Genomic DNA, 22,961 nt, shown 5'->3' on the forward strand with positions numbered 1-22,961 from the left:
TTTTTTAGACTGCAAGGTGACCTTAGGCGGGACCTTAGGTCATGGGCCTAGCAGTAGTATACATAGCCTATGTAGGCCTCTTTAGTAGCGGGGGGGGGGGCGGGGGTATAGGTGGTAGTAGCATCCTGGTTTAACCAGTGATTTCATATGCTAGTACTCCGTCTCGCGATATTTCAAACACAATATTTGCAATAATAACGAAGGAATGCTGCACAAAGAAGTCTAGCTAAACTTTTGTTTTTTGTCGGTTCCAGGCGTCCGTGGACTGCTAGGCCTAACCTGGCGGGCTTCTTCAGACCTTTTTGGGCAAACTTTTAATACATTTATCAGTGTTGGGATTCGGACGGTGTTGGCAAGACACTATTATATGGTTACCACAGCGACAGACGATAATAACAAATTTGGAAACTGTTGTTTATGGTTTTGTTCGGTCTTGAGCGAAGGTCAACATGCTAGGCGGTCATACATGGGTGTGCAGTCAGGTTTAAATTGACCATGCCATAGTAGGCCTTCTTCTCAGCCAGTTTTAAAGGCCTACTTTGATACACCGCACACTATGCACCCAATTTCGCGCCATTTTAAGTGAACCTTTGGTTATTGGCAACCAAGCGAAATGTGATCTCACTATATCACTTTCTCAATTCATTGATCACAAATGAAAATGGAACGCCGATATCGACTAGCTTTATACGTGTATTAGATCAGCTATTGTGTTGTCTTTTCTGCCTTGTGGTGTATTTACTTTCATGCATATACATGTATAGTGCTGTCCTGGGAATGTGTGGAGAAGGAAAAGTAGGAGATTTCTGCCGGGTTCATACAGTGAGAAGGGACAACGCATACAGAAGTGGGTCAAGATGTCGAAGGTAAGGATGCCCGTTTCGTTTTCCGTATTTTAATACTCAGCCCTGAATTATCTCACTCCGTTTCATAAAGATCTGTCTGCATGTACGCGTACGTGCATCATTTAATGTGTGTGTGTTTTATTTAAGTAAGTTGGTCTCCTTAAATGTACTCTCCGGACGAAGTGGAGCGACCGGTCTCGACCTGTCGCCCAGAAAGACAATCAGGATGACGAAATGGACTGCATATAAGGAGTATATACTCAACTGTCGCATGGTGATGGATTAGAGTATGGTTCTATAGATACCATATGACACCAGTCCTCACCCTCACGAACAGTGGCGTAGCGGAGTAACCTCCAAGATCTAGATCAAGATCAAAACCGTCAATACCTTGTCAGAGGTTAACAGCGCATAGCTGAATCCTTTGTCTCCCGGACACTCTATTCGAGGACATGTTTACAGCTGCGACATGTTTTGAGCTCTTTCATCAACATTTTCTGTCCTTTTCATTATAACTTTATCTCGTTGAGCAGGGTCACAAGAAGGATACGGATCCTTCCCAGCAATTAACTGAAGAGGAAATTGAAAAAAGTAAGTGCTTTCATAAGATATAGGCTATATAGCTACATGTATTCAATGTTGTGCTTTACCTCAGAGTAACCAGGCTAAGGCTTAACGTTCCACCAGTTGTGCCTTGAGAACCAGTATAAAAGGTCCTACCGCTCGTCTCTGCACTCTACTCTGATCGGCTGGCGTCAGAACTGAGATTACCACGAACTTGATGCTCATACAGAGCCCGTCTTAAATTGAGATTTTCAAAAGATTTGCAGGTGTGATGGTTTGTCCTATATGATAGAGTTTGCGGCGGGAAAATGATTCTTTTATGCGATTTTAATATCTGTTATTGAAGGTCATGGGTCTATACACCTTTCCAGAAATGGGGCGCTGAGTGTCCGAAATAGTGATGTCATTAGGGGAAACTAGGCCTTATGGTGGAGGGACAAAGGAGATAGTCATTGTTGACCAACACACCTGAATGCCTTTAATGACGGACAAGGGGGAAAAAGTTAGTTCCAATGCAAGCCACCAATTTCGGGAAGCATGTATAGAACCGTACCTTAATCTGTCGTCATCCAATGGGGAATGACGACCTTATTCAGGCTTTCCCTTTCTTTTAGAGGTAGACAACGCCTTCTCTGCTTGTGACGTCAATGGTAATGGACGGATTTCGACCGGGGAACTCAAGGACGCTTTCCACAGTGTGGGTTACGACCCGACAAGGGCTGAGGTCAGGGCCATGATACAGGCTTTCGATCTCGATAGTGAGTAACTTTCGGAAATTATTATCACAGCGTGTCAGAAACCATTAGGAATCTGATGTCCACTTGCAGTGTAAAATACAGGGTAATGTCAGTGTCAGTGTCAACTCTTGGTCCAAATCTTTTGCAGGAAGTGGTACGCTTGATAGAAATGAATTCAAGAAGATGATGGAGGGACGGTGGACGCGATATTCAGACCCAGAGGAATACTTGCGCGCTTTCAAGGTGTTTGATAAAAACGGCGATGGAGTGCTGAGCGCCAAGGAATTACGGAAAGCCCTGACGAGCGTGGGGGAGGTGATGTTGCAGGAAGAGGTCGATCAGATGTTCGCTGTGGCTGATGTGGACAAGGACGGGAAAATCAACTATAAGGGTAGGTTCGAAGTAACACTGGCTGGGCGGGGCGGAAATTACATTCGACAGCCGTTTACGTTTGCGGCCGCCTAGTAAATCACGCACTTGACTGCGAGATCTCGTGATATTCGGGTGTCGATCGCTCCCTTCTATAATGCCTCCACCTGTACTCATCTAACTCCCCGATATGTTTTTTTTTCAGAGTTTGCCAGAATGATGTCGAGAAAGGACATCTGCTAGCGTCCGCGGTTACGTCTTCTTTAGGGAAGAATTTGGTCCTGACGACCGTTTCGAACATCTGACTGTAGTCTTAGAACGACGCACGCGCACGACTGGGATTAACATACACAACAACAGAAAGGATAGTGTACATAAAATATCTACATAATTTTATTTATATTTTTGTAACAAAATTATAATTCGATTAAATTAGTCAAAAGAAACCCTTTTCTGACAGTGTTATTTTCTATCTACGGCAGTAACCATATAAGGGAGGAGTCAATAGAGCACAGCGTTAGTCAACGTAAAGGAAGGTCGAGTGAAGCGCGCCACGATCGGCGCAGAAAGCTCCCCTCCCTTCATGACCCCCAGAAATGGTGTCCTAGACAATCAGTGCAGATACAATTAGATTAATGACCACCAGTAGCATAGCCATTACCGCAACAGCGTTCACGATGCGTCCTACTAACCGCGCCAATTTTATGCGGCGCTTTTTCTCCGCTCTCTCGAACTTCTCTGGTTGTGCACCCGAAGCTTTTTTCCTTGTTTCGGAGATCTCCTTTGCGACACTGATCTTGGTTAACTGCAATGCGAAAAGAGACACCACCCTTCATTGGTATGAACAGACTAGAGCATGCTGTTCATCTTTTTTACTATATATCACTAGACACGTTAAGCTTTAAACATGTACTAGCCATCGACATATCCACCAAGCATGAACAAGGGGACGAAATAACAGCGCTAACGCCTTTGAACTGCTCACGCCGAGTCGGCCAATTCGACACAGGGTAGAGGAGAGTGATTTTGACCATGTGCCATTACCATAGGGGAACGACCTATCTGGAGACAGCCAGCTCTGGGTAATATAGTACCAAGTGAACAGCCTATCTTGAAGACATAGTGTATCATTGCCAGCTCTGGGCGTATAGTGCATTGGGGACCAACTTTTGAATACTCATCAAAATACTTGCCGTTACAATTAACAATACCGCTATAATAAGTTGCAGCAGGATAGATATGGAGATGAGAGCCAGTAGCGCTCCCCAGAGACCGGGCCTATCTTTTTTCGCTCCCCCGACCACCAATAGGCGGAGCTGCGAGATGTTGCTCATCAACAGCGAGGCGGTAATCAAACTGGAAAACAAGCACGCGGTATCATACACTGATAAACTGTAACAGAATGATGACACTGCAGATGACTGAGATGTGGCCATGGGCAGATAGTGCGGACCAGACAGGTGGCGGAACCATCATTGTTTTCACAACCAATCACCAAGAGACGAGGCCTGGAGACGCTTCTCATCCAAAACGAGACTGCGATTCCCCTAAAGAAGACAAGCGTCGCTCATCAAGACAGATAGATCTATATTTCTATCACTTCATCGTATCCATCTAATGATCACTGGAGCAGGATTAAGACCTGAAGTTGGCAGAAGCGAGTTCTCTATAACGACAAGTCTCACGGTGTAGCAGTCGAAGATGTCCCCCTGAAAAAGTGTACGGCCCTATTGCATTCTGACGGATTATGATATATCGTTCTATAAAGACCATGATCAATAACTCAGAGATTTAATGTGCATAATAGAATTATTTGTTCCTTGGACATTCTATCCTCGGAGATTTCAAATAGTTTCATAGTCTCTGCACCTTGATCTATGACACCACTGTTACCATCATCGTCATTTGACCACCTGAGGCAGAGGAACGCTGCAGTGTATCGACAGTTCCAGGTTGATCCGCCGTTATTTAGTGACTCGATTGACATAATCCAAATATACCAGGTTGAAGCAAATCGACCATGATCTTACCCTTTGACACCAATGGTCTGCTTCTCCCTTCCTATCTTGATGGACTCCTCGTCCTCCTTATCAAAGATAGGAATCCTCTCCCCAGCGGTCGATTCCCTTTGCATGGTTCAGATCAGCAAAAAGCAACACGATTGCTTCAATTCATGATCAAACAGGCCTCGATTACTTGGCCTACATGCTTCACAGAAGAAAGTTCAGCAGTTTTGCGGTACGCGTTTCTAATTTATGACAATTTTTAATGAGCTATTGACAAAGCTGCGGGTTAAAACATAAAATCGTATGGTAATCTGAATTAAAGGTAACCTAGTTACCCAGTCCGGTCATTTAGGACCTGTTCCTCAATGCAGGCACGGCTGTGCCAATGAAAAATAATATTGATCACATCCAGGTAAAGAAAAACATGACGGTGAAAATATGACAGCAGGCCCCTATGTATGTGTCAGTTTACGCTCTTCGTTTACTATTTACTAATATATAGTCCATTTTCTAAATGATCGCGACGAGAGGATACCTCCTGACCATTTCAATCTCCTTTAAAGGAACACCTATGCCGGGAATGTGGGGTGGGTGGGTGGGTTCGGCCAACACACGTTAGGTGGCGCCGGTATCTCTCGAAGTGTATAAATTGCCATAATCGCGAGGAATGGTACAATAACAAATTGGCATCATAATGAGTGAGACTCTGCCATCCCTGCATGTTTGGTGAACCCCAACTGGAAGTACAAAATACATTTTCTTTTTGAGAATTATACCACGCGCGGAAGTTTATTTAGATTGTGGGGGGAGCAACAGGGTCTCGGAGGTGGGAGCAGACGACCACTTACGAACTAGTTCCATGACTTTTCTTCTTCTCCGTCACTGGGTCCTCCTCCTCCGTCTCCTGATCAGGTATTATTGCTGCCATCTCATCATCCTCCTTACCAGACATATTGAAAAGATGCTTGTCTCTAAATGAAGAACAAACTACATGTATCCATGGTTGTCCCCCAGTTCTAAGGCGTCCTTCGTCGTAAATTCAGAAGGCATGTGAAAAATAACAAATTAATGTTGAAATGTTCAATCAAGACACTTTCCATATACGGGGCTACATTTCTTACCACCTGACTTTTCTCGTCTTACGCTGCACTGAGTGAGTGGTGTAGGTCGAAAAGAAGTCCTACGAGTACGAAAGAGATTCCATTTCTTCTGAGTGTATGATAATCGAAAAAGTACACATTATATCTTCCGCAACCGTATGATAAATGAATGATATTGTTTTTTATTGTCAATTATCTGACATCAATGTTGACCATCGTGTAACTGACGGTGTGGAGTCCCAGGAAATCGGTCAATAGATTTGATTACCCGGACTCTCACTGTCGGCCAAGAATGCACTTCTCGACAATCGATTGGTGTAATAGAGAGGTGTCGATCATATGCTAATGGTAGTGACTTGAAAAATCATGGTCTCTCTAGCTCTCTATTGTATTGAAACAGTGAAAAAAGCGGAACAATCACAGCTGTTACACCGGTACCATTTACTTTTTATTTTGTGAAAGACGGGACTAAAATCATGATATCAAATACCTAGACCTCTAATCATCCGAATGCAAAAGTTCCAAGAGTCAAAAAACCATTACTCCAACATAATCACGACTTCTATTATTCTGGTATACCAGCGGATCTATACCTCTACATTACATCTTCATTTCAACTTCGGAATCTGAGGTCATGATGAAGTGAAGCTGTACTCTGTGAGTAGGCCTGGATGGATGATCTTCAGCACCAGCCGTTCTGCTACAAACCATGATGTTCATTAGCACCAACCGGGGTATAAGACATCATTCCGAACTTTATTCATGGCTTCGTCCCTATATCTTATCCTATCTTGCTCCGGTACAGCCCGGCTTATCTCAGTGTTCAATCGTTCTCTCATCCTCTCCACCATTTCCGGCATCTTATCAGCCAAATTGACTCTCTCCTCTGGGTCTTGTCGTAAATTGAATAAGAGGACACTTTCGTCCGTGAATGTGTCCCGACTTCTACCACTACCCGGTTTATCTCCTTGAGGCCAGCCGTTCGCGTCAAACGGACTCTTGGAATCTTTCATTATTTTCTCATAGGCTTCGCCCACCGGATTCCCTTGGATGATTTTGTAGTCACCAACTCGTATAGCTGCGTTCCGGCTGGTATCTATGCCATAAACAATGTCATACCGCAAAGACACCTCTTGATTTGACCCATTGCGAAGTAGGTCCCATTGGTCAATCCCATCATAACGAGGTACTCCGGTCTCTGGCGGTGCCTTCACCGCTGATAAAAGAGTCGGAAACCAGTCCACGGCATGAAACAGTCCACTGTGCACTCTTCCGGGATTGCTCAACATTGGTCCATAAACGAAGGCCGGAACCCGCGCACCTCCTTCCCAGAGAGTGAATTTACCACCTCTGAAAGGGAGGTTATTCCCACCATTCGATATCTCACCTCCGTTGTCTGACACAAAGGCGACAAGAGCGTTCTTCATGAGATTGTTCCTTTCTAAAGAGGAAATCAAGTTCCCGATAGCTTCATCCATGGCCTTCACGGCACGTGCAGCAATCTCACGAGATTTCACGTTCTTGAACGGCGTTTCGATTTGATATTTCTCCGGGACTTCCTCAGCTGGACCATGGATGGCTTGAAAGGCAAGATACAGAAAGAGTGGTTTTCTATTACCATGGAGCTGCGCGTGATTCTCGATGACGGTCAACGATCGCTTGGAAAACAAATCCGTGGAATATGTCTTTTCAGGGTCAAGATACGGACTTCTGTTTTCCCATAAGTCGTAAAGTTTCCTCCAGGTATGCGTATAATAACTCAGAGTAGCGAAATTGTATCCAAAGAATGAATCGAAACCGCGATGTGTTGGCGTGTAATCCCAATTACAATGTCCCAAGTGCCATTTCCCAACCATATTTGTTGAGTAACCGAGCTCCTGAAACCTCTCTGAAATCATGGGGATATCCTTCGGAACGAATCGTTTCTGGAAGTCATGGATGACCCGCTGCTGTAGCCCGATACGGTGCGAGTAGTACCCAGTCAAGATGGCCGCCCTGGACGGGGTACAGATGGGGTAGGTATAGTAATGGTCTAGCATGACGCCCGCTTTTGCGAGATTGTCCAAGTTCGGAGACTTGATCTTCTTGTTGTTCCAACCCACATCATTCCAACCCAAGTCGTCTGCCACGATGAAAATCACGTGGGGTCTCGTCAGATTCGAGACGTCATTTTCGAGTTGCCTGTTCCGGATTCGGATGTAGGTAAACGTTGTTGGTAGTAATACTAATATAGTCGTAAGAACAGCGACAGCCAACCGCTTCCTGTACTCCAACCGTTTGCTTCCTCTCTTCGTCGTATTTGATAATTTCCAACAAATCACGAATCTCTTCGGTACGTCTTGAGATTCCAGCCCGGTTTCCAACAAACTATCCTCCATTTCGATTATTGTTGCTGGTCACAGCCTCTCTTGCAAACCATGTATAAGTGCAATTCCCTTCTTGATCACAAATTCTGAAAACAGCAAATATTTTCTAATCAACATTGGACTATTACATCGCCTCCGCGGCCAGATTTGCTATGTACACTAAAGGCTCACACGGCGAATGAGCCAGTGTCAAGCATTGATCTTTATTGTCAAATAATGCATTTTCCATTAGCCTTACAGCGGTCTATGGCATTTGTGAATTATTCCTTCTAGAGGCCGAAACAAAATACGCATCCTGTACTTACACTGATCAGAAATGTGCTCTCATCTGCTTCTCAACTTGGTAAAAGCAAAACTGGTTTAGGAAGGATTCACAGCAGTCTTCGACTGAGAAGTTTTTGTTACATTACATTGGAGTTCAGCAAATGCTTAGAATATAGTCTTGCCCACATCGAACCCCAGGCGTGCGATAAATAAACATGTATTGTAGTGCGTGTTGTATGTGAAACTTGTGTACCTTTGACAAGAGAAGAGTTGACATAGCGAAAGTGTCGACTGGACAAGTAAGTCTTCACCTCCCCAAAATAGATTTAATTCAAGCAGAAGTTTCAACGCCAATAATATAAATATTTGTATTTTTCATCAAATGAATCACAAAGAAAATATACACAAGTTTTCTTTTAACAAGGTTGGTTATATAACATCAAAAGGGGGACCAATATGCTTGGTTTCCAGGTAGATAACGATGGGGGCATGTGGGCTGTACATGTACTTGGTCTTTGGTAACTTATCCTCGCACACTGCTTGACAGGACTGATGCTGAGACACCTATTGTCGATTCTAAGTAACATAAACTGGTCAAAGAGACACATGTATCTCCATTCTCTCCTTAATCTGTTCAGGCACTCACTAGTTCTGTGGAGTCTGTCATCGTCAGTCTGTCTTGTTTCATTTTCTACTGGAGCAGCAATAAAACAACTTTCTCAAGAACACTTTGTATCCCGTTCTGAAGTTCTCATTCAATGCAGCGTACAGGACACTGTTAAGGCTGCTGTTAGTGTGAGCTAGTTTAATGAAGATGACATAGAGAACTTTTGGTGCGGCGTCTTGGAAATCAAGGAGACAGATGAGAGCATACGGGCTCCAACAGATCAGAAATACAACAAAAACAATGAAAAGTGTTTTTGCCAATCGGATATCGCTTCCTCGGACACGATTCTTACGGATGCTCTTGCCCATCGGATCACACGAGGTGCCATCTTTTACTATTGTGACGTAGCTTGTGCTGTCCTCCTCAATCTCGACGCTGTCAACCTCCACACGGTGAGCAGTAGACGATACAGCTGCAACGGTTGACTTCTTAGAACCTGCCTCGGGCTGTTTGTTATACCCTCCGACCCGGCGTCTACTTCTGTGCACAAACAAGTAAATGTTGACATTGCATGCCAGGACGGTGAAAAGGGGCAATGTCACAAACATCGAGATGAAAAAGACTGTGTAGGAGAAGCTTGCTAGTCTGTCATAAGAACACGCCATGGTCTTCATATCATACGTATGTCCACCCCAGTAAAGATAGTTCGGGATGTCCAAAGACCAGGCGCAACACCACAACGCTATCGCGTACAGGACAGTGCGCTTCCAAGTGAATATCTTCATGTAATGTTCGTTCTTGCAAATCAAGATGTATCGGTTCAAGCTGATTGCGGCGATGCTGTAGAGGGAACAGACGCAGCTCGCGAGGCAGAGACTCCCGATGGCCTTGCACAGGGCTGGTCTGTCGTTGAAGTACTTGGGCCCAAGGACAACTCCAGCGATGCTCATCGGGTCCACCAAACTCGTGACTGTGAGGTCGGCGATCGCGAGGTTCAGGATGAAGACGTTGCCTGGAATGAGAAGGTCAAGGTCAATCCTTTGGTGACGAGGACTTAAGGCCGTCACTCACCACAAGTGACAGACTATTCATAGATATTTCGTTGGTCACGCTTCTGTGGAACACAGTGGAAGCAGACTTCGATAATGTGGGGTTCAGGTGGTCACTCAACCGCCATCATGGTAATAATACTGACCTGATTCCATTCTGTTCAACTGAAGCCGAACCAAGCGGAAGGACTTACAATTCGAAGTCTGTCGCGTGAACCACCACTGATAGTGGTTTTAATGGTACTCTTTCAAAACGCCTTATCATTTGCGCCATTTCCATAAAATCACCCAAACCTAAACCTTAATGGCTTAATAAGAACCGATCAGATGGATCAACCTCCTAAGATTACTCTACTCACGTTTCATCGATTATGTATTTCAAAACTTAATCGCGACATCATCAACGAGTGTGTTCAAGTATAGATCGTTAAAACCGATTTTAAGTCGCTCATTCAGATCAGCTTAATCACCTGCCAATATTGCTTTTTATCGACTTTTGTCACTTTTAAGGTGATCCATACATGTGTAAATGATTTACAGTTTAAAATATTGAATGGCAGCTCGACAACAAATCAATTACATGATCATGTAACTGATGTTTTCTATTGTTTCAGTTTCTCGGTTGAACTGCAGCGGATTAGGGGAGGAAATCATAAAGGGATAGCAGCACTGGGTCATTGTTAAGAAGTTGCCAGGATTTCTCTCAACCATACCCGAATTGACAAACCGACAGCATTCACGGACTTGGAAACAGAAGAAGGACAACATCATTATTTCATGTAAAAGTAATAAACGTCAAAGAAATTATCAATGGGGATGTCAATACATGTTCATTCTAGATACAATAAGAAGCAAACGAAGTGTTAAGTTGAAATCGGGGACAATGAGACGAAGGCAATTAGCGTCATGAGAGGCCCCTGGTGTCATACTAATGCATGATCATGGTATTCATCTGTCATCTATAGAAAGGGAGCTTCAAGTGCTCGCTGGTCAATTCAACGCCAAGACACGTCACAAATAATCACCTTCATCGACACTCTTCAAAAAGTTTTTGAGTTTCTCTAGCAACACAAACATATGCAGCACTGGTGATATTTCAAAGAATGACAAACCCCGAAAGCTCTTTGAGTTCTTGAAAAACTTCAACGGGTTTTTCATTCCCTGAAAAACCTCTACGGTGTGCCTATGGTGATGGCCGAAAAACGCTAAAATGTTTTCCAAAAGCTCAAAAACTTTTATCTCTAACACCCTTTATCTCATCCCTGTATTCATGTCGGAGCCGAGGTCACGACAACATCCTTTATGAAGACCTGAACAAGCTTTTATAAAGGCAAAGCTAGCTATTCTTCCAAGTTAATGGTTTAGGATTCGTGCTCGCAATGAGTTGAAGTCAATGACAACGGCATTGGGTAGAAGACATGTTTCAAGTCATAGGCGGACAGCAATCTTGATGAGATTGGCATTTCATAATCAAAAACGCCAAAGGCATACCATTTAGACTGTGACAGTCCCTTTAGATCTCAAATTCATTGTTCCTTTGGTTTCTGGCCTTGGAAGATTCATGACAACGATATTAAATGTCCACTGCCTCTGGTACTTGTACACAGGCAGAAGGAAACCAAACATCATTATCATCAATCCTTTTGCGTTCTCATATTACTGTCATTATCGTTCCCGAGCAAACACCGTGGACGTTAGGTGGACAGAATTGACAGAACAAACATTAATTGGTTCCATAATACTCTTGTTATTCTTGCTAATGTTTCACTGCATTATCGTTGATGATAGTTATTTCAGCCTGTTTGTGTATAATGTTGTCCTACTCTGTGTCATAAGCTTCTTGTCACTGAGCACGGCTCCTATCAACATGGCATTGCCGATGTTACCCATCATCATCTTACCTTGCGTGGTCATGAGTCTCTTGTCACTGAGCACGTCTTCATCATCTTACCTTGTGTCATAAGCTTCTTGTCACTGAGCACGGCTCCTATCACCATGACATTGCCAATGTTACCAATCATCATCTTACCTTGTGTGGTCATGAGTCTCTTGTCACTGAGCACGTCTCCATCATCTTACCTTGTGTCATAAGCTTCTTGTCACTGAGCACGGCTCCTATCACCATGACATTGCCGATGTTACCAATCATCATGAAGATCGAAATGAAGGTCAGGTAGATGAAAGTCAGCTCTGGATGGATGAGGAAGAAGTTCGGGTATTCCTCTGCCCCCTGCAACCCATCGTTGTTCCTGGTCGTGGCCGCGTCGTCAGCAGAAGTCGAGTAGTTCGATGTGGTGTTCTCCATTTCTCTTCAGTTAGTGTTCATATTGAAGGCGATACTTAAAGAGAAAAATATTAAACAGAATTATCTTCAGATATATTGGGACCAGGTACATGTAGTACTCGAGCGAGAGGAAAACCACTGTTCTCGATACTCAAATAGTTTCGAGTACTGCAGATGGCGGGCCAAGTAATCATGCTGGTCGCGTCACAGCTGGAAAGAAGTACACAGAAACTAAGATTAATTCGTATAAAATGTCAGTTGATGCGGATCCTAATCCTACCAAGCACGTTTTGTCGCCAGGAAACCAATCAGATTTCTAAAACAAACATTTTAATCTGTGCTTACATGTATAGCTCCAGGGCGGTGGCGTTGTGGAAGAGTGTACGACTTGGGAAAGGTAGTGTACATATACTTTTCAGTGGTTTATAGTCGAGTCTTTCAAATAAAATTTGTTTGAAAGATTCTGGCCATGGTTCCACTGAGACACTGTAATGTAATTAGTCATTATAGCTTACACGTTGCAAAAAAAGGGGAAAGGCAGGCAACTCCAGTCAACGCGAACCATGGTTGTTCGTCCTGAACCTCATGGTCTTATGCTCCCTAATTCTTGATAACATCTTAGACTAACTATACGGCCAGCAAGATAAGATACAAAAGCCTCGTTGGTCAAGATGGGTTATGTTAGGTGTTACTAATTCTTCAAGGTATACATTGATTAACTTACCATAACAACGCCCCTGATACAGTTTCACCGCCGTCTGACCTTTGATATGAAGCATCGCATAGATTGATGGGAGTAGCATACTTCTGGTGATTGCTCCACCGACTTCCGGCGATCAGCGAATTGGCTATTAGATGAATTTGTATCGGGTGTCCCAAAAACTGTACACGGTATATACTGCAGTTTTGAGGCAATGATTCTCGTTCATATTGTTTAAACTTTCCTTGCGGTCTCCACCGGTGTAAAGTAGAAAATATCCCCCTTGATTAAAGTGTCTGGCCTTGTTATTTTCTGACGGATTATGTTATATGGTAATATGATTGTCAATGACCCAGAGATTAAATCGCATAACAGACTCAGTTTTGCCCTTGGACACTTCAAACTTCTACATCGGTCGTCGACGATCCCCTCATTCTGGTTGTGACTTTCTTGTCCTCAAAAGACCGATTTTGGATGCACAGAAGGATGATGCTGTTATATGATGAGCAGTGACTGGTAGTGTTGGGATCTAAGCCTAATATTTAAGAAACAGTGAGAGAAGATATATTTTCACAGCCCACAAAAATAGACTTCATCTGTGGAATATTTGCATGGCGAGAAAATCCCCTAATCAAATTTTGTAATAATGCTATAAAGTGTGAAGCAAAATAAATTCCTACCTCGCAATATGATAAGTCACAGCCTCGAACAGAAGTCGACCCTCTCATATACTCCCCATGATGATTGCGATGCGGTTACTGACGAGTGGAGGCAAAGACCGCGCAATAGCATCAGAGTCAACCTCGCTAACAGCTGCAGAGTGCGGAAGTCATTCCTGGTTAGTAGATGCATGGCTTCTGGAAGACTGAGAAGTTGTGGGCCTCCCGATATGTTGCCTACGTTCAGTCAAAGGATTCATGTGAATAATTTGACCAAAGCAAAACGGGGAAGATGTTCTATACCGGGTACGGTCATCTAATTGTTTGAAGAAGACGTTATTTGATATTGGTCAGTTGGGACGCATCATGATCAAACGCTACAGCTATGATAATGAGTGGAGCACAGTTCATATTCATTAGTACACATATCTTTGATTCTCAGTGCAGGGACGGGTGATTAGGGTGCCATAGCTAATTCGTCACATCCACAGTATCGGATTTTTGATGCAACGAACGATTACAGATAAAGTACCTAATGAAAGGTATCGAAATTTTAATTAGGAAAAGTCCTTCAGAGCGGAAACGATATGGCGCATATGCCATCTTTTAGAACACCGCGACAGAAGTTACCTGCATGGTTTGACACCGAAAATGGCGCACACCAGGGAAGAGCTGTCAACATTGGTAAAATTATCTGAAATTACCGTTGTTCTTGTCTCTGTGACGAGGGATGTCATCAGATGCCAACTATCAATAATGAATATTCATAATGAATGTGACCTACACGCCACAGTGAGGAGTATTTGGCACCGGAATTTAATTACTTTTCGAGAGAAGGCTTTCGGAAAGAGAAATGAAAGTGAATTCGCGATGAAGTGGACCATGATTTTTGTAATTAATGAACTTCAATATTATAGACGAATCATACTTCCATTCTTTTGACATCTTTTCGGTGATTCATCTGTTACGATAATTATACTTTTTGGTTTTGCTTGATGTTGCCGCGGTGAAAGTCATAAAAAGCACCACCGTTGTTCAGATAAAAAAACCTTGAAGTACATTTATCACACATAACGTACAACGAAAATTTCACGGTTTGATAGGCTTGGAAAGATCTATTTAGCTGTGGGAGCGTTCCTCGTCGATGAGATCACGGATTTATACCAGTATCATTGGATTAGTAGCGACCTCAGGCAGCGGACAACGAGGTGTTAGTCTCGAACTCAGTCTCCATTAATCGCGTGACCCATACGAAAAAAACGGCTTTTGACTATTCATAATTGTTATGGGGTAATATGATAATTGTCACGGGGTAATACCCGGTATCGCCGACGACAGGTACCAGGAAGAAACACTGCAGACACTCCGGACGCAGTGGACCGGCCTTGTTCCTCACCATAAGGAGACCTCACCAATTAGGATGACGCAATGGACTACCGAGGGAGTCTACCCGAGAAGTCTACTACCAATGAAGCTATCAACCATCTTCCATCACCACTTTTTTAAGTCAATCAAGTTATCACCGTTAATTTTCCATTACCAACTTTACTCGGGTTAGTAACCTAAACATGCTAGAAGAGTATCACAGAGATAAATATAGGAGCACCGGTGTCTTCGGAACGCAAACACCGATGTTCGGTGTTACAGCACGGTCGACTCGATAGAATGACTTATTTAGACTCCCGGGTCAATCCATTTCAATCCTGATCACTATTATACTGTCGTCTGCTAGGGTGAGGGACGAGGCCGGTCCACTGCGTCCGGAGGGTAGACGCAACAGAAGAGCGGCACATAAACTGGACTAATGGAACACATTTTTGCAGTTATAGAACTAGATTTATAACCAGAGACAGTTGTCCAAGCGCTAAGTTCGTGGTAGACTTCCTGGTTGATCCTTGCATTCATGGTTGGTTGTTATTTTGTCTTCATATGCGATGATCTTTACGTTGGCAATATTCCCAGTGCGCGGGATGACGACATCGGGAAATCCGTTTCGATCTGACGGACTGGGAAAACCCAGTGGTTAATCAATTTATGAACTCAATCAATGGAGGGGTTCATAGCAGATTGATCGTGACCACGACATTGATAACAGGAGACAACTCTGCTGTTTTGATTTTGTGAGTAAAATCTGATTTATTATCGAATTCCTGATATACCCATATACACTTTGTTCTGGTCAATGCTTTCACAACCAGAATGGCGACACCAGCTATATAAATGTAGGCCTATGCTTAATACTCAAATATCACATGCCAATAATGATAATAATGATAATGGATCATGCTATGTGAAAAACCGGATGTTATACGAACGACATTTTACAGCAGGCAAGCAGACTTCGAACTATTTCATACATGAGGAGAGGAAACCGATTAACTCTGATGGTTCAGAATTCCAGGAGGCTATTATTGCACAAAACGATGTTTTTACTGAAAGTCTGCCTGCAATTTTAACTGCTGGTGATCAATGTCAGTCAGTATAGCATATAAAGCCCAGTGGTTATACAATTTTGAGGTGATAATGTGATCATTTCAGGTTCTGAATTCTGTATTAAGGTGTTTTGAGGACCACTCCTCACCATGGTGCTGATATTTGACGGGCAACATTGCGAGTGCGGCTTCGTGGGTCGCACGAAACAGCTACAAACAGCAGACAGGGCGTGGGAAAACGGGAAGCAACTCTTTGGTATCTACGGATTCAAAAGTGTTGGAAAGACACGATTTGCAAAGGAGATCATCCTGAGGCATTGGGACAGTGGAATAAACTTGTGTCAGTTGGACGCCAAGGGTATCAAGTCCTTGAATGAGTTTATTATTCACGTCACTACTGGTGTGAGCCTTGTTGAGCCTACGACTACCGCTAGTTGGATTCATGTGGTTTGCCAGTGTCTAAAGAATCGGACTGGAGACAAGGGCGTCTTGGTTGTCTTCATTGAGAATGCTGAAGACGTTGATACCCTCCCAGAGGTAAAGTCTGCATTCCTCAAGCTTTGCCAGGAACTTGTCAAAGCGTCAACGCGTATCAAAGTCATATTCACCTCTTCGACACGATTCCGTTTCGGCGAGGTGAACAAGGTGTCTCAATCGATCGATGTGCCTGAGCTGCAACCTGAGGAATCCAAGACACTGTTGAGGGAGGTCGTGGATACCGAGGTCGATTTGGGAGAATACGAGGACAAGATTGTTGAGCTTTGCTGCGGCCTTCCATTGGCTATTCAGATCGCAGGTATGTTATCTTTAGTTAGACCTTTATGTTTTATTCATTCATGGAAGGAGGCATAAACGTTCGTCTCTGATGTGTTCGATGCCTTGATGTCCAACCAATGCCTTAATGTCCTCCAGCTCTTCATTTCAGGTTCTGAGTTGACGGAGGATGGACAGCAGCTAACCCCCAAAGACCTTGTCACTTTGTTGACGATGTCCAAGTTGGACCCGCTGAGCAGGGAGCATTATGCACAAGAGGAGCAGATGCGTAAGTCAGAAACATATTGAAGACTAGTGATAAATCAGGTTTTTCTGTCTTGGAAAACCCCACATATTGGCTATTTTCCACTTTACAGATAACCACAGCTAGACTGGTGCACTTTCTTTTGATTATTCGTTGTTGTGACACTATGGCAGTCAGATTTTCATTTAAAGATTGAACTCAGAGAGCATTGCATCACTTTATTTAACGACAAGTAGAAAGAGGGAATTGTTAAGCTTTCTAGCATATTGATAGAGTGTTTGTGACTAACTTTATACAGGTTGTGACTCTGTCCTCGGAGACAGTACGAAAGCAAAGCAAACTTGTTCTTTCCCCCACGAGCTGATACATGAATTTGCACGTACTTTGTTCATTGAAAAGTCGATCATCATTTGTCTTGTTTCTTCAGGTCACGTTATAGGAGGTTCCATTGACAGACTTAGTGACATCTTCCAGCAGTACTATAGATCTGTCAGCTACATCCCTGGATCATTCACACAGGAGGCTGCCACAAATATCCTAGGTTGGTTCATCAAATATATCAGTGTTGTACAGTTTTAAGTTAACATCCCTCCCTTGCACATCCACTCAGTTTACTCCAGCCAGAAAAAAGGACCTGTGTTGTCTTGATGGCTGCTGTCAGCTTAACTGGCAATGAGACATTTTCGTCATCGTCTAGTGCTTTAAAAACTAGAAACCAGTGGTGATTCATGGAGCTTAAAATAATGCGATGGGAGAAGACTTGGCAAAACTCAAAAAGTTTTCGTGTTGCAGGATTTGATAACACAGCTGTTGGCATCGACAAGGCCATGATACCTCTCCACCGGCGCCATCTTGTGTCTTTTGATTCAAGCACCAGACGCTACGACATTAACCCGATGCAGAGGGAGTACTTAATGGACAATATCACAATCAGGGACATTCTAGGTGAGACTTCGCAACATCAACATGATTTTGATGACTTTATGAGTAGCTTCAGTCAATATTCCGTTTGAAATTCTCCAGACTAGGAATTAATCAGAATAGGTAAAAGTAGAGACATTGTCACAACCAGCTCTCAAGACATATCAGGACGACAAGAACTGTCACAACTAAGACGAATAGGACATGTCGTACATGTAGTACCATGCATGTGTGATAATGTCACAACCGTCCCATAGATAAGACACAGCACAGAAGACAAGTTACAACCGAATAGTCACAACCATAGCACACAAGGCATGTCACAACCATGTTGCCAGTGAGACATGTCACAATACAATATTCTGGTTGATTTGAATTGGAAAACATCATCATCAGTTCTGGCTTTGTGGCCCAGTCTTGGGCCTTTTCCACAAATGAAATGGCGGACATCAGATGTAGATAGTTGGTCCCATGTTTGCGAAGTCATGACTAGATTGAAATTGCCTGTAAGTCTTTCCAAAAGGTTTTATATATTTGTCATTTTATACACTCAGGTGTCCGAACAAGGTATGCCAAGTTCTTCAGTGACTGCCTAATACGACTGCAGAAAGTGGTTGATTCTAAGGACTCGGGCAAGGCACTTATACCCCTCAACCTGGAACTGAAGAACTTCAGGAAACTTCTTGAGGACGCTGCACTCTGTGGAAAGGATGGAACTTATGATGTGTTTGTTAGGGCTGCAATGGAGGCGACTTTCTTGATATTGTACTATATGCCAGGTATGTGGAACACACTGACCTCTCCAAGTTGAAGGCACACGTCTTTCTCTTCTTAATTAAGGCTGCTGAGCTACCAGTGCCGGCAAGCTTCAACACATCCTCCAAAGAGAAACTGTAGAGCATCTAGTGGCCAAATTTCTTTGAGCTCACACGGCGTGTTACCTCCCATTAAAGACAAGGTTGTGACAAGATGATGGTACTGATGTATTTATGTCTGTCTGTAAGGAGAGATTCCTGAGTTCTTTGTCTCCTTTCAGATCAAAGTGTCTCCTTCTACGAGGTCATGTTGGACACGTGCAGGGAGCATGGCTCTAAGTACGAGACTGGTGTCCTGATGTCCATATTTGGAGAGATCTTGTCTGAGCAACAGGTATTGATTCCTCATGATTTGTGCTAAGCGAGTGTTCATGTTGTAGGGGCAATGTCACAACCTCGAGGGCACCCGAGACAGTGTCACAATCATGGATGGTCGAGGTGGTTATCGGAGAAACACCGCTGGGATGGCGATACCGAAAGCTATGGCACAATAGACTATTGTCCGAAGAACGTGGAGGATCGAAGACAATAGCACAATCATCCCAGATTATGTTTTTGTTCAGATATCTAACTCTTGCATTGTTTTCCAGGGGGACTATCTGAAAGGCTTGGAGTGGTATCGCCTCGCTAAAACCAAGCTCCGTCCTCATGGAAACAGTAGACGTCTTGCAGAGATCTATCAACACATTGGATGGTATTACTATGTCCATGGACCAGGCAGCAAAGCAGTCAAGTAAGAAGAAATATTTTGTCAGCAGTTTGGTTGATAGTACTTCTCTTCGTGGTTTTTGCTCCCATTTGATATAGATTCTTCTGTTCCTCATTTTTCTAGGAACCATCTCAAGTCCTACATGATGTTACTTGCCCTTGGCTTAGAAGACGATCTCCAGACAGCTAGGGTGATGAACTGTCTTGGAATAGCTTATGTTGCTATGGGTAAGTAACTCGTCACAACAGAGACTGTTCTTGACATATACTGCGGCCACTTGGTCTCCAGGGCCATATTGCTTCATAGAAATGCGTCTTCCTGATTTTGGTTGTTCCAGTTCAATAACAGAGCTATTAGAACACTATGTATTGCTGTCCGCTCAAAATCATTTTCATTCCTTCAGGGAATGCCAAGGAGGCAGAGCAGTACCACACACGAGGTTTAGCCATCCGGTTGCACCACCTAGGGGAGAAGCATCTTACTATTGCCATGCATTACAATAACATCGGCCTCATGTACGATCTCAAGGAAGACTACGAGAAAGCCCTTTACTACTTTGAGAAAGGTTACCAGCTGAAGAAAGAACTCATTGGACCAAGCAAGACGGTGATCATTTCTATGAGGAATTTGGGACTCCAGTACATAAGGAAGAAGGAGTATAAGAAGGCCTTGGAACTGGCTGAGGAGAACTTGGCAACATTTGAACAAGTCGCAAACAGGGATAAGAATACCAGAGTAAACATTCTTGAAATTCAGAGCATTGCGTATGTCGAGACTGGGGAGTATGCACTGGCTGAGCCGCTGTTGCGTGAGATGTATGAGGTGAAGAGGGTGGCGACTCCTGGCCATTCATACAACAGGATGATCCTGAAATACCTTGGGCGTGCACTTAGAGGGCAGGGAAAGTTTGTTGAGGCTGGAGAGGTTCTTCTTGAGGCCTATGGTATGGGTAGGGCTGAGGGCCCTGGTGGGTTTGGACCCCTCGAGTTTGAGGTTCTTCAAGAGTTAGGGAAGCTAGGCATTGATACTTGTGATAGGGTCAGTGCCAAGGGGTACTTTCAAAAAGCAGTGGATGAAAGACACAGGTGGGGAGATTACAACCTTAAACAGGACAAAGTCGCAGTGGCTCAGGATGCGTTTCAAGACATGATGGATTTGGTCAGAAAAGTTGAAGGAGGAAGGTCCGCAATTGCCCTGTCAGTACCCAAACCTTGCTGTCAAGATGATGGTGTCTGCTGCATTAAGATGTTTGGGAGGCAACCAAAAGGCTTCGTAAATGAAACTCTCCCCAAGTCACTGAACACGTCAACTGAAGGTTCTCCTGCACCTGGAGTCTGGATGACTGAGAATACCCTTCCAATCTATGTCCCACCAAAGACCTCTGGTCCAATCTTTGATGCGACAAAGAAACACCAAAGAAACCCTTTTGGAGAAACAGAATCTGATAAGAGGGGCGTCATGCACCCTCAGGATCAAAGCAGAATGGGCACAGTTAGGACCTTTGGTCAGAACATTATTTCAAGCCCCCTCGACGTCCCTTCACTGGGTTCCCAAACGATTCCCTCAAACTCTCCTAGCAACAACCCCCAAGATCAAATTCAGAATCACTCCTCACTCATTCGACCAAACCTGCCTTCTGCTCAGGTTGTCTACTCTCCAAGAGCTCATACTGGTACACCTCTGCCAGAACCATCTGCTGCCTTCAACTATGTTCAGTGTCCTATTCCTGGGAATGGTTTTCCCAGCTATCAAGCGTCCACACCACTTCCTACACAAACTAGCACTGACGAAAAGGCCCCTTTCCTATCGTCTGGTATGTTTGGTCAGAACCTTGCAAGTCCTGCAAGTCCCGAAGGACCAAATGCTCCAACTCCTCTACCCAAACAAACCAGTGCTGATGATGACAAAGCTTCTACAATGGATTCAGGTGTCTTCAGACAGAATCAAACTAATGGAGCAAGTTCTGGAATACACAATGCACAAACTCGTCTCCCGCAGCAATGCAGTGCGGAGGAAAAGGCCCCCACCTTAGAGTCTCTGTCTCTGTCCACCGAGGCCAGCATTGCAAAGGTTGATAGTGTGATTATCAGGCAACATTCAGAGGCGGTGGTGAGTTCTCCCGAGGAATGTTCTTTAGATGATGGGATGAGGCGTGTGCATGGTGTGTTTGGTCTTCCATCTGGTGGTGCACCAACACAACTTAATGCTGGGGTGAATCAGGATACAGTTCCAAAACAACTCCACAACTTGGGTGTTGGCGAAGAAAGTTCAGAAAGTGGTGGTCCAGGTCAGCAGTTTGTTGTAGGTTCGACTCATCAACCACATATTCACATTCCACAACCCCAGTATTCAATACCGCATGGCCAAGACCAGCATCGAGCAAATCAGGGTGGTCATCACCCTTTGATGTCCGAGGGACTGAGAAGCCGATCTCTTGAAGAAAGGGGCAGCATGTCACAGCAAATAAACCGGCCACGTTCCATGTCTGAAGGTCTCCGAACCCACCAACAGCACACCCTTCGGCACCACCCCAGGGAAGAGGACGAGGAACATCCACGCTTGAGATTTGCAAAATCAGCATGTATGCAGCAGCAGCAGCAGTCCCTAGAGGAGGGTGGAGCCATGACCGATGTGGACTTCTTATATCGTCAAGGCTCCTTATCGGAGTCCCTCAGCAGTGATTGCTTTGAAGAGGGCGAGGGTCTTCTCTGTCATCCACCACGGACATCCTGGCACCCTCCATCAGGATTTCCAAGCCTGAGCACCCCAAGCCCAACTACACTGAGTCCAAACATAGGAGGAGTTGGCCAAGGACAGTACCCTGCACGCAATGAGCAGAATCGGTCTCACTGTGTCATCTACATGGAATAAAGTGACTTGATGGTACCGGATCTGACAAATGAGATACAATTCGAAAAGAATATTTTGGGATTTCCCCAGCAAAGGCTACTGGACAACGGGGAACATCTAGGTCTTGAATACAGGATTGTTTAGACACGCCAGATTTGCCCAGTCATCTAGCAACTGTTCTTTTCATAGATCTTAGGTGCTTAATTATTGGCTGATGTTTAAATCAACGTTTCTTATAGATGTTCCAATATTCTAATGAAGACATTGTGCGAAAAGTGATGTACTTGTGCGTTCAGAAAAATGATAGTGATAGTGTTTAGTAAGTCTCAATATTATGGAATCATCAATTCAGCTTTGTAAACTTTTTGCGATGGCGACTGTAGTGAGACGCCGAATTTGCCGTGCTGTGCCTGGAAGTGTGCGACAGCCTAGCTAAATGTTTGATCACCAGAATTGAACATTGAAGAATAAAGTTATATCATATAAAACAATAATAACTTTTGTTATTTTTCACCTCGTCTCGAGGCTGAACACAAGACCTGCAGACAGCTTGATCCAAAGTAAATTAATACGCTTAATAGCGATGACTTCAGCAGGGAACCACCTCCATGTTCTACTGACTTTTGTGGTCAGTTACAACAGTCGAGTTTATCTCACTTTGATCTT

The 22,961-nt window shown here is 43.9% G+C and overlaps 4 protein-coding genes and 1 long non-coding RNA gene across 6 annotated transcripts; 2 read left to right on the forward strand and 3 right to left on the reverse strand.

Annotated features, from left to right (window-relative positions):
• Nucleotides 1–645: 645 nt before the first annotated feature.
• Nucleotides 646–2,961, forward strand: LOC135484940 (uncharacterized). Its single transcript, XM_064766649.1, has 5 exons — nt 646–866; nt 1,379–1,436; nt 2,024–2,167; nt 2,295–2,537; nt 2,721–2,961. Exons 1-5 carry the CDS (start codon nt 858–860, stop codon nt 2,756–2,758), a joined length of 492 nt encoding a protein of 163 aa, XP_064622719.1. The 5' UTR covers nt 646–857; the 3' UTR covers nt 2,759–2,961.
• A 753-nt stretch (nt 2,962–3,714) lies between these two features.
• Nucleotides 3,715–5,718, reverse strand: LOC135484660 (uncharacterized). The gene is made up of 3 exons (XR_010446477.1): nt 5,643–5,718; nt 5,370–5,492; nt 3,715–3,871 (listed from the first exon to the last, which is right to left on the reverse strand). It is a non-coding gene; the product is annotated as an uncharacterized LOC135484660 (long non-coding RNA).
• Nucleotides 5,719–6,340: 622 nt separating this feature from the next.
• Nucleotides 6,341–7,999, reverse strand: LOC135484439 (arylsulfatase B-like). Its single transcript, XM_064765899.1, has one exon. The coding sequence runs from the start codon at nt 7,997–7,999 to the stop codon at nt 6,341–6,343; it is 1,659 nt and encodes a 552-aa protein (XP_064621969.1).
• A 936-nt stretch (nt 8,000–8,935) lies between these two features.
• Nucleotides 8,936–13,638, reverse strand: LOC135484445 (melatonin receptor type 1B-like). The gene is made up of 4 exons (XM_064765917.1): nt 13,572–13,638; nt 11,987–12,246; nt 11,859–11,936; nt 8,936–9,870 (listed from the first exon to the last, which is right to left on the reverse strand). Exons 2-4 carry the CDS (start codon nt 12,210–12,212, stop codon nt 8,936–8,938), a joined length of 1,239 nt encoding a protein of 412 aa, XP_064621987.1. The 5' UTR covers nt 12,213–12,246; nt 13,572–13,638.
• A 1,890-nt stretch (nt 13,639–15,528) lies between these two features.
• On the forward strand, nt 15,529–22,771 carry LOC135485263 (uncharacterized). Of its 2 annotated transcripts, none has more exons than XM_064767113.1 (10): nt 15,529–15,670; nt 16,089–16,778; nt 16,908–17,024; nt 17,428–17,541; nt 17,793–17,945; nt 18,476–18,700; nt 18,958–19,070; nt 19,327–19,469; nt 19,569–19,672; nt 19,849–22,771. In XM_064767113.1, the coding sequence occupies exons 2-10, from the start codon at nt 16,133–16,135 to the stop codon at nt 22,314–22,316; spliced, it is 4,083 nt and encodes a 1,360-aa protein (XP_064623183.1). In that variant the 5' UTR covers nt 15,529–15,670; nt 16,089–16,132; the 3' UTR covers nt 22,317–22,771. The 2 variants fall into 2 exon arrangements, with proteins under 2 accessions (XP_064623183.1, XP_064623182.1); XM_064767112.1 differs by having other exon boundaries at nt 16,109–16,778.
• The last annotated feature ends 190 nt before the right edge of the window (nt 22,772–22,961 follow it).

This window comes from Lineus longissimus, chromosome 3 (assembly GCF_910592395.1).
Source record: "Lineus longissimus chromosome 3, tnLinLong1.2, whole genome shotgun sequence".
In the NCBI taxonomy this organism is placed as follows: Eukaryota; Metazoa; Nemertea; class Pilidiophora; order Heteronemertea; family Lineidae; genus Lineus; species Lineus longissimus.

Coding starts and splice junctions, on each gene's coding strand:
- LOC135484940 (XM_064766649.1), top strand. Junction 1,437..2,023: donor TGAAGAGGAAATTGAAAAAA/GTAAGTGCTTTC, acceptor CCTTTCTTTTAG/AGGTAGACAACGCCTTCTCT. Junction 2,538..2,720: donor CGGGAAAATCAACTATAAGG/GTAGGTTCGAAG, acceptor TTTTTTTTTCAG/AGTTTGCCAGAATGATGTCG.
- LOC135484439 (XM_064765899.1), bottom strand. CDS start 7,999: ATGGAGGATAGTTTGTTGGAAACCGGGCTGGAATCTCAAGACGTACCG.
- LOC135484445 (XM_064765917.1), bottom strand. CDS start 12,212: ATGGAGAACACCACATCGAACTACTCGACTTCTGCTGACGACGCGGCC. Junction 11,937..11,986: donor CAAGAAGCTTATGACACAAG/GTAAGATGATGG, acceptor TGACCACACAAG/GTAAGATGATGATTGGTAAC. Junction 9,871..11,858: donor CAAGAAGCTTATGACACAAG/GTAAGATGATGA, acceptor TTCTCATTCCAG/GCAACGTCTTCATCCTGAAC.
- LOC135485263 (XM_064767113.1), top strand. CDS start 16,133: ATGGTGCTGATATTTGACGGGCAACATTGCGAGTGCGGCTTCGTGGGT. Junction 19,470..19,568: donor CCAGGCAGCAAAGCAGTCAA/GTAAGAAGAAAT, acceptor TCATTTTTCTAG/GAACCATCTCAAGTCCTACA. Junction 19,673..19,848: donor AATAGCTTATGTTGCTATGG/GTAAGTAACTCG, acceptor TCATTCCTTCAG/GGAATGCCAAGGAGGCAGAG.